General features: G+C 60.9%; 1 protein-coding gene across 1 annotated transcript in view; it reads left to right on the top strand.

Annotated features, from left to right (window-relative positions):
- The first annotated feature begins 346 nt into the window (after positions 1-346).
- Positions 347-11974, top strand: part of SLC6A19 (solute carrier family 6 (neutral amino acid transporter), member 19) — a 21381-nt gene continuing 9753 nt past the window's right edge. Inside the window, exons 1-4 of the mRNA XM_011964733.1 lie at positions 347-598; positions 7613-7753; positions 9317-9454; positions 11319-11500. Of these exons, the coding sequence (XP_011820123.1) occupies positions 397-598; positions 7613-7753; positions 9317-9454; positions 11319-11500 (663 nt within the window). The 5' untranslated portion in view covers positions 347-396. The remainder of the gene's footprint in view (positions 599-7612; positions 7754-9316; positions 9455-11318; positions 11501-11974) is intronic.

Here is an 11974-nt window from a genome sequence, read left to right as displayed (position 1 = left end):
TGGGGGTGTGCGGCAGCCAGGGGCTCTGACACTGTGGGGCAGAGCCAGCGTCCTGTGTCCTGTTTGTTTGCCTCAGTTCTTCCTCCCCGGGGCACCGGCTCACCTGTGTGCGTTTGTGCAGCGGGAGGGGTGGCCAGCGCCACGGAGCAGCCTCCGGTTGCCCTACGGCAGTGGGTGGCTCTGCTGGCCCCAGGGCTGGGCGTCTCTGCAGATAAGGCATTAACAGTCCCTCCGCGGACGCGCCCTACAGATCTGCTGACGGCTGGCTCCGTTCTGCCCAGGTGCGTGGGGTGAGGTGCCAAAGGTTCTCTATAAAGTGCCCTGCTCCCAGCCCACGGCCACTCGCCCTCCAGCTTCTGCCCTGCCTGCTGTGTGCGGAGCCGTCCAGCGACCAACATGGTGAGGCTCACGCTGCCCAACCCCGGCCTGGACTCCCGGATCCCGTCCCTGGCTGAGCTGGAGACCATCGAGCAGGAGGAGTCCAGCTCCCGGCCCAAGTGGGACAACAAGGCACAGTACATGCTCACCTGCGTGGGCTTCTGCGTGGGCCTGGGCAACGTGTGGCGCTTCCCCTACCTGTGCCAGAGCCACGGAGGAGGTAGGCTGGCCGGGCGGGGCTGCGGGCCAGGCCGTGGCCAGGGAAACTCAGACACATGCAGAGACCCTGGGCGGACGTCCTCCCCGGACCCTCGGCTCCCCAAGCACAGAGGGGAGAGGAGAAGCCGCAGGGCGTGGGGGAGCTGGGGCCCTCACCTGCCCTTGTGCCCAGTTCCTAGGCTGCTGGTGAGGAGATGGGCCTGGCCGGCACGACCCCAGGGCTTCGTGTGAGGCTCCAAGGAGGACCCCGAGTTCCAGACTGGCAGTCCTGGAAGGTTCTGGCCCGAGGGTGGGGCCGGGGAAAGGTTGCTTCTCCCGGTACAGCCCCTCCTCGGAGGACGCAGGGCCAAGCCCTCCTGGGCATCACCTCTCGTCCCAGCCCCACAGGCGGGCACCTGCCAGTGCAGGGGGCAGAGGAGGTAGCTGGGTTGGGGGCAGGTGACCCTACAGGAGCAGAGTGGGTGGCCAGAGCCTATGGACTTGGGCCTGGAGGCCAGCGAGCCGCTGTGCCCCCCCCGACACACAAGCCTGGTGCTCCTCGTTCCTCTGGCTACTGGGGCCGAGGTGGGCATGGCCGCTGCTAGCATGGAGGTGACATTTGTGTTCCTGCTCAGTGGCCCTGAGCATCTGAGAAGTGGCTCCCAGGCCTGGCAGGGGGCTGCACATAAGACCCCACACTTGGGCTCGGCCTTGGGCTTGGCGAACCCTGAAGCTGCTGCCCCCATAAACCTGCTGCTTTCTCGGTGGAAGGTCCAGAAGGGCCGGGCGCCCTCAGGAAACAGGCTTCCTGCCGCCCTGGGGCTGTTCGTGGTGGGCCGTGAGGGTCTCAGCCTCCGTTCAGAGCCCTCCCTCGGTGGGCCCTGTTTTTTCTCACCGTGGAGAGCTGCTGTCTCTCATACGGGCTTTGTGATGGGAAGGTTTTTAAAGAAAAACAGAGATGGGCTTTTCCTGAATCCGTTTCGCCTCCAGTGTTGTTGAGGAGTTGATCATGGCCTTGGGGGGTGGGCGCTTCACGAGCCTCCGGTCCAGCCGGCACTTCCCACTGGAGGCAGGGCGGGGTCCTCGGCCACTGCAATGCAATAGTCCCTGACAGTCCCCAAGTCTCAGCTCACCAAAGCCTCAGGGACTTCCTAGCCACTGTCCTCACTCCCTCCCCCAGGGCCCTGTCCTGTGGGGAGGATCCCTGCTCTGACCCACACCCCAAGTTTGTTTAGCTTGGAGGAGAAACTGAGCCACAGGCACTGGGGACGGAGGGGCAGACACATGCCTCCTGGGAAGAGGAGGGGGTGGGACTGCCCGAGCCTGCCTGGGAAGTTACTTGTCTTTGCACAGACGGGCAAGTTCTAAGATGTAGGTTTGGGTGGGAATCTGATGGGGCTCCCAGCACCTCAGATAGTCCAGATAGTCCCCACTCTGACACTGAGAGACCAGCCGCTGTGCACAGTGGAGCCTGGGAGCGAGCAGCTTTCAAGCAGCGGATGCTGGCGCCGCACCCTGGGCCATGCTGGGGTGGGCAGGTGCGGGCAGCAGGCAGCGGGCTCCGGGCAGGCAGGCCCAGGTGAGGAGGGCCGAGCCGGGCTCTGGGATGTGCTGGGTCTCAGACGGTCCCGCTCCTGGGGTGGACACCAGCAGGCCCTTCTCCCCAGACCCCAGACAAGCTGCCGCTGACCTGGCCTTTCTGCTGGGCCACCAAGTCACCTGCTAGACTCTGAGGGCCACTGTCACCTGGGCCCCCATCAGCTGCAACATCACAGATGGCTCCACAGGGTTCTGGCAGTGCCCCCAGCCTGGAGGAACCCCGTGCCTTTTGGTCACGCTGTGGGGGCCGACCAGGACCCCACACACCAGACCACCAGCCTAAAAGAGCTGAAGCCTGCGTTGCAGCCGGAGGGACTCGGGCTAGCAGGGCAGGACCCTGAGAATGGGAGATGGCTTTGCAGGCCACTGGGTTTCCCACCAGGGCACTCGTCTCCTGGTGAATCTAATCGGGGCTGCAGCTCGGCCGCCAGGGAGCTTTCAGGGAGGCAGCTGAAAGGACCTGGGGACACAGGGTCCCCGCCTCCGGCTCCGGGGGCCTCGTGGGCGCCAAAACAGTGGAGCAGGCAGCATCCCTGGGAGGCCGCACCCACAGACAGCGCGCCCTCTCTCTGTGCATCTTAGGGCTCCAGCATGCACGCCGTGTCAGTGACACCAGATTTCCTAATTTACGCGGGTCACCAAGACCAAATCGAGGGGAAGCAGGCAGCCGGGTCGTCCTGGCTTCCCTCCTGGAAGCCTCCTGAGTGTTTGGGATTGTCCTTCGAGGTTAAAAATCATTACGCCTCCGAGTCTCCTGTGTCTTAACAGATTTTGCTGTCCTTGGAGAGCCTGTGCCAGGTGGGCAGGCTCAAGGGACCCTTTCCCAAGGAAGGGCATTTCCAAACTCAGCCACCGCTCACCTGAGCCAGCTCAAGGGCGTGCTGTGCCTGGGCGTTCTCACCTGGGAAATGGGTGTGATGGCAGAGCCCCCCGAGGGCGGTGTTCAGGTGGGGGGCGGGTGTGCAGGAACAGCAACCGAAAGCCGTGAGACGTGGTCAGCCAGGGCTCACCCCACTCACCCCCACCTGGGAGCACCACGTCCCCACGGCGGGGCCCCACAGTGCCGGCGGCCCAGGCGGAGACGCATTCACGGCCCCCTGAGTCTGTCCAGAAACCTCGGCTGCCCCGTGTGTCCCCGTCAGTGGCTGCTGACAGAGCCCACTCCACAGCTGGCCCCTCAGGGGCTGCCCCCCAGCTCCTCCGCACACGGCAGTGACCAGTGACGATGCCCGTGAGAGAGGCGGGAGCCTGAGGAGCCGCCCCTTCCAGGACCGTGTGGCCCCAGCACAGCTGTTTCCGGCTGTTTCTTCTTTGCTGCTCAGCACCTGGCCCCGGGGTCAGCTTTTCCCTGAGTCCGTCTACAGCTATTTCTTAGCAAAAATCCAGGCAGCATTTACTTGGTGCCACAAACACCACCTGCTGGAGAGAGAAAAAAGGGGAAGCTTAGTCCCTGCGAGAGAACTGCAGCTCCCTCCTCCCCGCTCCTCCCTCTCCTGGTTTCCCACTCAGGACAGACAGGAGGAACTGTGTGTCTGTGCTCAGTGTCTCTTTCCCTCTGGCTGCTTTCCATCTGGCCACGTCCCCCTTCCCCGCCCCACTCTCTCCGTTACCTGCTTCTACCTGAGTGAGCCAACGTCTGCAGCGCAGCAGACAGGCCTGGTTTCCAGGGACCTTTGCAACCACATCCAGGCGCCCTGCACTGCCCCATCAGGTGAAGCCATGCAGTGTTGTCTGGGCGCCGGCAGCCCTCTCTCCTTCTCTCCTTCCTCTGCGCCTCACTCCACACTAGGAAGAAGTCGCTGGGTTTAAAAGACAAATGTTCATATTCTGGTGGCTTTAATTGTCGAGAATGCTTGGCTTTCCTTGAGCTTCTTGGGGCAGGACAGCCCCCTTCATTGGGAGCAAGGGAGGGCCCGGCTGCCTCCGGGCTGCGTTTGGGGTAGAGTGGGTGTGTGCCCCCCAGTCCTCTCTGTTCACTGCTCCATGCTGAGCCTGAACCCCAGGGGTCGGGGGTTTGAGGGTCTCCTGCCCCAAGGAACTTTCAGAAAGGAGAGCCACCAGGAGCAAGGGCAACAACTGAGACTCTCAGAAGAGGGGACACCCTGGTGGGGTTTTCAAGGCTGAGTAGGAGTTTTCTCAATGGAGATGGAGTGGTAGGAAGACCCAAGCATTTAGGGTTAGGGCATAGTGGAGGGAAGGGAGGAGATGGAGGACGTTTGGGATCATGCACTTGCTTTTTCCCTGGTAGTTTTGTCTGGAAGAGTTTCAAATCAAGCTCTTGGGAAAAAAAATTGGAGGAGTGAATCTTTTCTTATTTTAACCCAATGAGCAGGCCCTGCTGAGGTCTTGGGTGTCCCTGCAGGTGAGCCTGCAGCCCCCACCCCCTCCCATAGGGAACCTGCTGGTAGGCATCTCCTGCACCTGGCCTCGGGGACCGGCTGGTGGGCATCTCCTCCACCTGGCCTCGGGGATCGGCTGGTGGGCGTCTCCTGCACCCAGCCTGGGGAACCTACTGGTGGGCGTTTCCTGCGCCTGGCTTTGGGGACCGGCTGGTGGGCATCTCCTATACCTGGCTACCATTCCCCTCTGCCTTTCATCTCACGATGAATCCAGCATCCCGGCAGCCCACCCTACATACCTGGCTCTCCTGGAATTCCCCACCTACAGCTCCTGCTTCTGAAGGAACCTGTCCCCGGAGCCCCAGCTCAGAGAGAGGGACCTGTGCACAGGCCAGGACCTGTGTGGGGATAGAGGCCTCAGGCTCCAGAGGGCCCTGTTCCACCCAACAGGCAGGCACCAGGTGGACAGAGGGAGGAGGAGAGAGAAGAGGCTGGTGTTAAACTGGGAGAAGGAGGAGTGAGAAAGGCTGGCAGGGGGCAAGTAGGGAAGTCACGGCCGCCAGTACCTGGCACCTCCCTCCCGCCTCTACCCACCCCTCCCTCCTCTCTCTCTGTCTCTCTCTCTCCATCGCCCTGTCTCTATTTCTCTCCTTCTCTGTCTCTCTCTGTTTCTGTCTGTGTGTGTGTCTCTCTGTCTCTTTCTCTGTGTCTCTGTCTCCCTCTCTGTGACTCTGTCTCTGTATGTCTGTGTGTGTCTCTGCCTCTCTCCCTGCTTCCCTCTCTGTCTCTGTCTCTCTGTGTCTCTGTCTCTGCGTGTGTCTCCGTCTCTCACACACGTGCAGTGCCATCCCCTGAGGATGGTAGTTTGGGGTCTGACATGGCCCTGCTGGCTGGGGAGACAGTGGCTGAGTCGGGGAAGGGAGGCAATGGGGAGGGAATGGGGGGAGCTCAGGGTTTAAGCGATTTGGTGGGAGAAGAACAAATGGAACACGTGTGTGGGGAAGGAGAGTGAGGGAGCCCGGCCTGGGGGCGGGAGGATGATGGGGGCTTGGCTCTGCTGGTGGGGCGGGTGCAGGCGGGCGGGTCACGCATCCCGTCTGAGAGGCCCCAGGGACACGCCGCGTGAGGAGGGGCTGTTGCTGGGCCCCCAGTGTCATGTGAGCAGCCCCACAGCCCTCCCTCTCAGGGTCAGTCACCACGGGACGGAAAGGTGGCCCAGGAGACAGGACCCAGGTTGGGATCAGGCTCATGGGGGTTTAGGACCTGCACACCCCCAGGCCCTTCAGCCACAGCTGTGTTTGGAATTCTTGCGCTGTTGCAGCTGCTGACCCCGGTCCCAAAGGCTGTTGGCTTCGCTGTGCTCACCCCGGCTGCAGCGCGGGCCTTCCGTCCAGCCTGGGGTAGGTGCGACGGGAGCTGCTTCCGCGTCCCCATAGCAGGGTGCTCGGGTTCGGTGAGGAGACGCACTGCGTGGTGTCAGGCCAGCCTCGGAAGTCGGGCCCCGTGGCCTGCACTCCTCTCTTCTGTTCCCTGACCCTAGTCCTTCTCCACCTTTGGGCGAAGGACCCACCGGTGTCCACGCTGCCCTGGCTGGATGGGAGTCCTGCCAAGGTCGTGTCTCTCCTCTCCCTCTGCCAAGCACCTTGGGCACTGTCACGACGCCCAGGAGTGGCTGCAGCTCATCCTGTGTGTGTAGGCTTGGGGCCTTGTGGCTGAGCTGGGAGGCTGTGCGTCCACCCACAGAGGGAGCGGTCAGGGCCGCCCGCTTGGCCGGGCGAGTGGAATTCGTGGGCACGGCCAGGCCCCTTCTCCAGGTGCTGGGCTCTGAGAGGAAGCCGACCTATGCTTTTCAGCTTTGGTTTTTCGAAAGAGACAGAATTTAAAGACATGAGGAAACGTGAGTGTGAAATCCTTCTAAGCATCTGCGATTTTTCCTGAATCTTTTCTCCCGGTCCCAGGCTGACTCTGAGCCTCTACGTCTGATGACCGCAGGAGCCACGTGGCTTCCTCTCAGGATCAGCACATCCCTATCTTTTATCCAGTTCAAACCAATGTTCAAACAAACAACTCTCCAGCCAGTTGAAACACTAAAAGTGGCCCTTGGTTTAGACCATGAGTGATCGCTCTCAGTGCCTGGACAGTCCCACTTTCCTGCTACAGTTCTAGCCCAGAATGAATGACTACAATTTCACAAAGATTAAATAGCATCTTAAGTCAAAGGTGATTTTTCAGTTTTCCAAATTAGAGAATTAGCCCCAGAATGATGGCTGAAGCTGTCCTTTTAGGGCAAAGAGGCAGCAGAGCGGAGGTGGGTAGATCCCCCATAAGACAAAACCGTAGTCGCAGCAGAAGCAGAAATGTCTCAATGTAGTTTTCCTTTTTGCAATTTTTTATTGTTGCTGAATACATATATGTAAAATTTGCCATTTTAATAATTTTTGCACGTACAGTTCAGTGGTATTAAAGACACTCACAATGCCATGTAACTAGCACCTGGACCCAGGTCCATCTTTAGAACTCTGTCTTAAGAACCAAAACGGTCCCCACTAAACCCTAACACCCCACTGAGGCCACACATGGCCAGGAAACAGTCCCTCCCCACAGGCATGCCAAATCCACAGAACGTTCATTAAGCCAAGGAAGGACATGGCAGGTGCAGCCGGCGCAGGTGGGGCAGGGGCGGGCACGCTGCTGTTGGAAGCCCGTGGCTGGACAGGCAAAAGCAGCTCCTCCGTGGGACCCCTGGACTGCCAGAGGGTGGGCAGGGAGGTTGACTCACAGGCAGCGGCTGTGGTTGCAGGTTGGTCAGTGCACGCGGGGCATGGACCACACCTCCCTTAACGACCACAACGTCCTGAGGTCCCACAGGTGGCCTCAGCCTGTGTGATGGTCAGGAACGGCCAGCTGCCCAGCAGTGCTTCCAGAACGTGGAGTCAGCTCTGGCCCTGATCCCATGGACTGGCTGCTCCATCTCAGCTCTGTTCCCCCCGGTGGGCCAGCCACAGGGGCTGCAGGGTGCTGTGAATGGCTGCTCCTGAGGGAGGCCTTCCTGCTGCCGGGGGCCAGCTCTCAGGCGTGGCGGGCTCTTCCCTTTGCAGGAGCCTTCATGATCCCGTTCCTCATCCTGTTGGTCCTGGAGGGCATCCCCCTGCTGCACCTGGAGTTCGCCATCGGGCAACGGCTGCGGCGGGGCAGCCTGGGTGTGTGGAGCTCCATCCACCCAGCCCTGAAGGGCGTAGGTGAGTGCCTCGGAGCCGCTCCACCCGGGCCCAGGGGTCCCCTCTGCCGTGGAACCATTCCACCCGGGCCCAGGGTTCGCCTTGCCGGTCTCAGCGCCCCCGCTCCGCCTTCCCTGTCTGTGTCTGGCAAAACAAAGGTCCCAGGGTCATCTCCTCCTGGAGACCTTTGGAAACTCCAGGCCACTCCTGGTCACCAGGAACCAGACAGGCCAGCAGAGGCTGCCCGAGTCCCTGGCAGCCCAGGGCCCAGGAGGGTCCAGACTCTGGACAGCAGAGTGACCCCTCAAGCCCTGCTCAGGGCGGCACTCAGCGAGAGCCCAGGGCCCAGGAGGGGGCGCCAGCCACTGCCCTCCCAGCCTCCTGTGTCCACTCCCCCACATGTAGTGAGGAGGTCCCCAGCACCGACACCCCCAGACATAGTCATTCATTTATAAACTCTGGGGCCCAGGAGCAGACCCAGTGCAGCCTCACCAAGAGGACACGGCTCATTAAGGCCTCAGAATATGGGCAGGCGGTGAAAGACGGAGGAGGAAAGGGCAGGGTCCAGTCCAGAAAGGGGTCTGAGTCCAGGAAGCACCTGCCCTTCAGAAGCCTGCAGGCTGGAGCAGAGCCCACACCCTCATCCCGGCCTCTCCCTCAGTCTCCAAGGCCTCCCTCCAGGCCCAGGGCCGTGCCCACACCCTCTCCTGAGTCTCCAAGACCTCCCTCCTCTCTCTCTCTTTCTCTCTGTCTCTGTCGCTCTCTCTTTCCCCTCCTATTCTCTCCCTTCCCTCCCTTCCTCCCCCCACTCTCTCTCCCGCTCTCATTCCCCTCTCTGTCTTTTCCTCTTTCCCCCTCCTATTCTCTCTGTCTCTTCCCTGCTCTCTGTGTGTCTCTCTCTCTTCCCCATCTGTGTCTCTCCCTCTGTCTCTCTTACCCATCTCACACTCACATATTCACAACATACATTTGGTTGTGAGTTTGAAACTTCGATAAAGCGTGTAGTACACAGCACACTCTCCATCCTGCCTAGTTGTCCCCAAATAATTGAGAAGATTCCCCTCTGCAGTTCCTGCTGTCTCCCCTCTCAGGAGTCCTCCACAGGTTTTCCTGAAGCCCACCCACCTGTCCTGGGCACAGGGGCTTCCTGGTTTGGGGCAGGGCCAAGTGGGCAGTCCCCCCAGCCCGTAGGCAGCAACCAGGCTACTGGTACATCAAAAGTTCTCTGCCAAGGCCGTGGCCTGGATGCACCTGCTGGAGGCTGCACTGGGCAGGTGAGACCCATGCCTGGGGCCAGCCAAGCAGGCATGTGCCAGGAAGGTGTGAGCCGGGAAGGCGTATGCAGGGGAGGCGCGTGGAGGGGAGGTGTGTGCAGGGCAGATGTGAGCCGGGAAGGCGTGTACAGGCTGCACCACGGCATCAGCTGCACAATCCCGGCCCGCACTGGGTCTGCCCCTCAGATTCTGGGGCAGCCCATCCTGGCCGCACCCTGTGCCAGCCCTGGGACCTCCTGCTCAGAGTGGGGACGGGTGACCAGAGGAGGGCGTGCCTCGGCCCCAAGCCTCAGCAGCAGCCTCCCTGCAGGCCTGGCCTCCATGCTCGTGTCCTTCGTGGTGGGCCTGTACTACAACACCATCATCTCCTGGATCATGTGGTACTTCTTCAACTCCTTCCAGGAGCCTCTGCCCTGGAGCGAGTGCCCGCTCAACGAGAACCGGACAGGTGAGTCCCTGCAAGCAGCCCCGTTCGTCTCACCTGTGGGCTGCCGTGCCTCTCCTAGCAGGCACATGGCCTCACGAAACTCAGATCAGGTGTGGCAGAAACCAGAGCCCCAAGGCAACTGGGCATCAAAAAATGGCAGCGCCAGAGAAAAGGCCTTCAAAGTGGTGGCTCTTTTGTCGGGGGTGTGGTGGAGGATGAGGCCCTTGGAGGAAAGTGTGGGAGCCCAGCGGGGGCTGTGCCCGCTCTGAGGGCCTGTGGTCACCAGCCTGGAGTCCGGGGCTGCTGGGAGGCTGCTCCCTGTTCTCCAGGAAGGGACGTGGTGTCAGGACTGCTGCCTCCCGCCCCATGCATCCCTGCGTTGCTCTGCACAGGTGGGTCTGTCCTGCCCATGTGGGCCCCGCACTGCCATCTCACTCCAGCCCTTCCAGAACCCTCTTGTCCAGGGAGGGAGCGTAGGGGACAGACCCTCTACGTGTGACATGCAGTCGGCTCACGGCGATTCACAAGTGGCCCCGGGGCCTGAATGGCTTGGTCAGCACCGGCTTCTGGTCTGACCAGCACAGTGGAGCCAGCGGGACTTCCCTGCATGCTGCTGTTCTGTTGAGGCCAGCGAGACGGCCCCTCGGGTCGGAATAAGACAGGTCCTCTCACGATACGTGCAACCCTCACTGCACTCTGGGACTGTTGGAGCCCTTTCCTGCCTCTGGGGGCGTGGGGTCCTCTGGAATTAGACCACTTCCTCCTTAGAAGGGTCTCAGGGTGGTTCCACAAGCCCAGAGAGGCCCACGGTGGTGACAGTGTGTGGAGTGGCAGTTGCAGGCGAGGGCCCCAGCCCAGGAGCACACACGCTCTGAGGCCACCAAACTTGCACAGAGAAGAGGGAGCAGCGTGAGGCCAGGGTGCACCTGAATGTTGGGACTGGAGCCTTCTAACCAGTGCACCTGTGTAGGCATGTGTGCTCGTGTGCTCACAAAGGCGTGTGTGTGGCCGGGTGCGGTGGCTCAAGCCTGTAATCCCAGCACTTTGGGAGGCCGAGACGGGTGGATCACGAGGTCAGGAGATCGAGACCATCCTGGCTAACACGGTGAAACCCCGTCTCTACTAAAAATACAAAAAAATAAGCCGGGCGAGGTGGCGGGCGCCTGTAGTCCCAGCTGCTCGGGAGGCTGAGGCAGGAGAATTGTGCGAACCCGGGAGGCGGAGCTTGCAGTGAGCGGAGATCTGGCCACTGCACTCCAGCCTGGGCGACAGAGCTCCGTCTCAAAAAAAAAAAAAAAAAAAGGCGTGTGTGTACGTGGGTGTGCAGGTGTGTGTACCAGATGGGTATGCAAGGGTGCAGCTGTGCATGTGTGCTGTGTGTGCGCATATGCCTGTGTGTGCAATGTGTATGCACACATGTGTGTGCACATAAGCATGTGTGCTGTGTGCATGTGCATGTGGTGTGGGGTGTAGAGGTACATGTACCGGATGTGCACGCGAGGATACAGTCATGCTTGTGTGCTGTATGTGTACATGCATGTGTATGCACGTGAGCATGTGTGCCTGTGTGCACGTGTGTGTTGTGTGCATGTGTGTGCTTTGCGTGTCCGTGCATGTGAGCACGTGTGTCTGTGTGCATGTGCATGTGTGGGGTATGCAGGTGCATGTACCAGATGTGCACACGAGGGGGCAGCTGTGCGTGTGTGCTGTGTGCAGGTGTGCTTGTGCATGCACGTGAGCATGTGTGCCTGTGTTCATGTGCGCGTGTGGGTGTGTCACTGGTGTCAAGGCCTCTGGAGCAGCTGGCATTTCTTCACTCAGGGCCTTTCATTCTCCTCCCTTGGGGGATCCGCACCCTGAGGTGTGTGAATGGCCCTTTCATTAGGGTACGTGGACGAGTGTGCCAGGAGCTCCCCTGTGGACTACTTCTGGTATCGAGTGACGCTCAACATCTCCACGTCCATCAGTGACTCGGGCTCCATCCAGTGGTGGATGCTGCTGTGCCTGGCCGGTGCATGGAGCGTCCTGTACCTGTGCACCATCCGTGGCATCGAGACCACCGGGAAGGTACTGCGTGGGCCCAGCGAGGCCGCAGGTGCTCCAGAGGGCAGGTGTGGGCAGCCCTGCATCCGGCCGGCTATACTCTAAAACCCAGTTCTGGGGGTCCCGGGCTCCGCCTTTCCCCAGACCCCACCAAGAGAGCTGCCTTTGCCCTTCAGCTCACTGGCCTGGGTGGCGGGAGGGGCCCTGCCTGCCCTAGGTTTCCTGAAATGACCAGACTTGGGGCCCCAGGAACTTGGCGTTGGCCCACACGACACTTAGCATTGTGTAGGAGTAATACAAACTACCGAAAAGAGACGGCGACGATGATGATGATGATGATAAAGTAGGAAGGTGGAAATGGAAGAGTGAGGCTCCATCTTCCCTACATGGGAATCTTTGGTGCGAGGTCCAGAGCAGCCAGCCGGTTCTCCTGGCGGGCCAGCAGCCTGTGAGGCCCTGACCCCCTCCCAACTCATCCCATATGCCCCGCCCCCTCAG

The sequence above is a fragment of the Mandrillus leucophaeus genome, unplaced genomic scaffold, assembly GCF_000951045.1.
Source record: "Mandrillus leucophaeus isolate KB7577 unplaced genomic scaffold, Mleu.le_1.0 Scaffold702, whole genome shotgun sequence".
Taxonomy (NCBI): domain Eukaryota; kingdom Metazoa; phylum Chordata; class Mammalia; order Primates; family Cercopithecidae; genus Mandrillus; species Mandrillus leucophaeus.
This window is presented reverse-complemented; position numbering and strand designations above follow the sequence as displayed.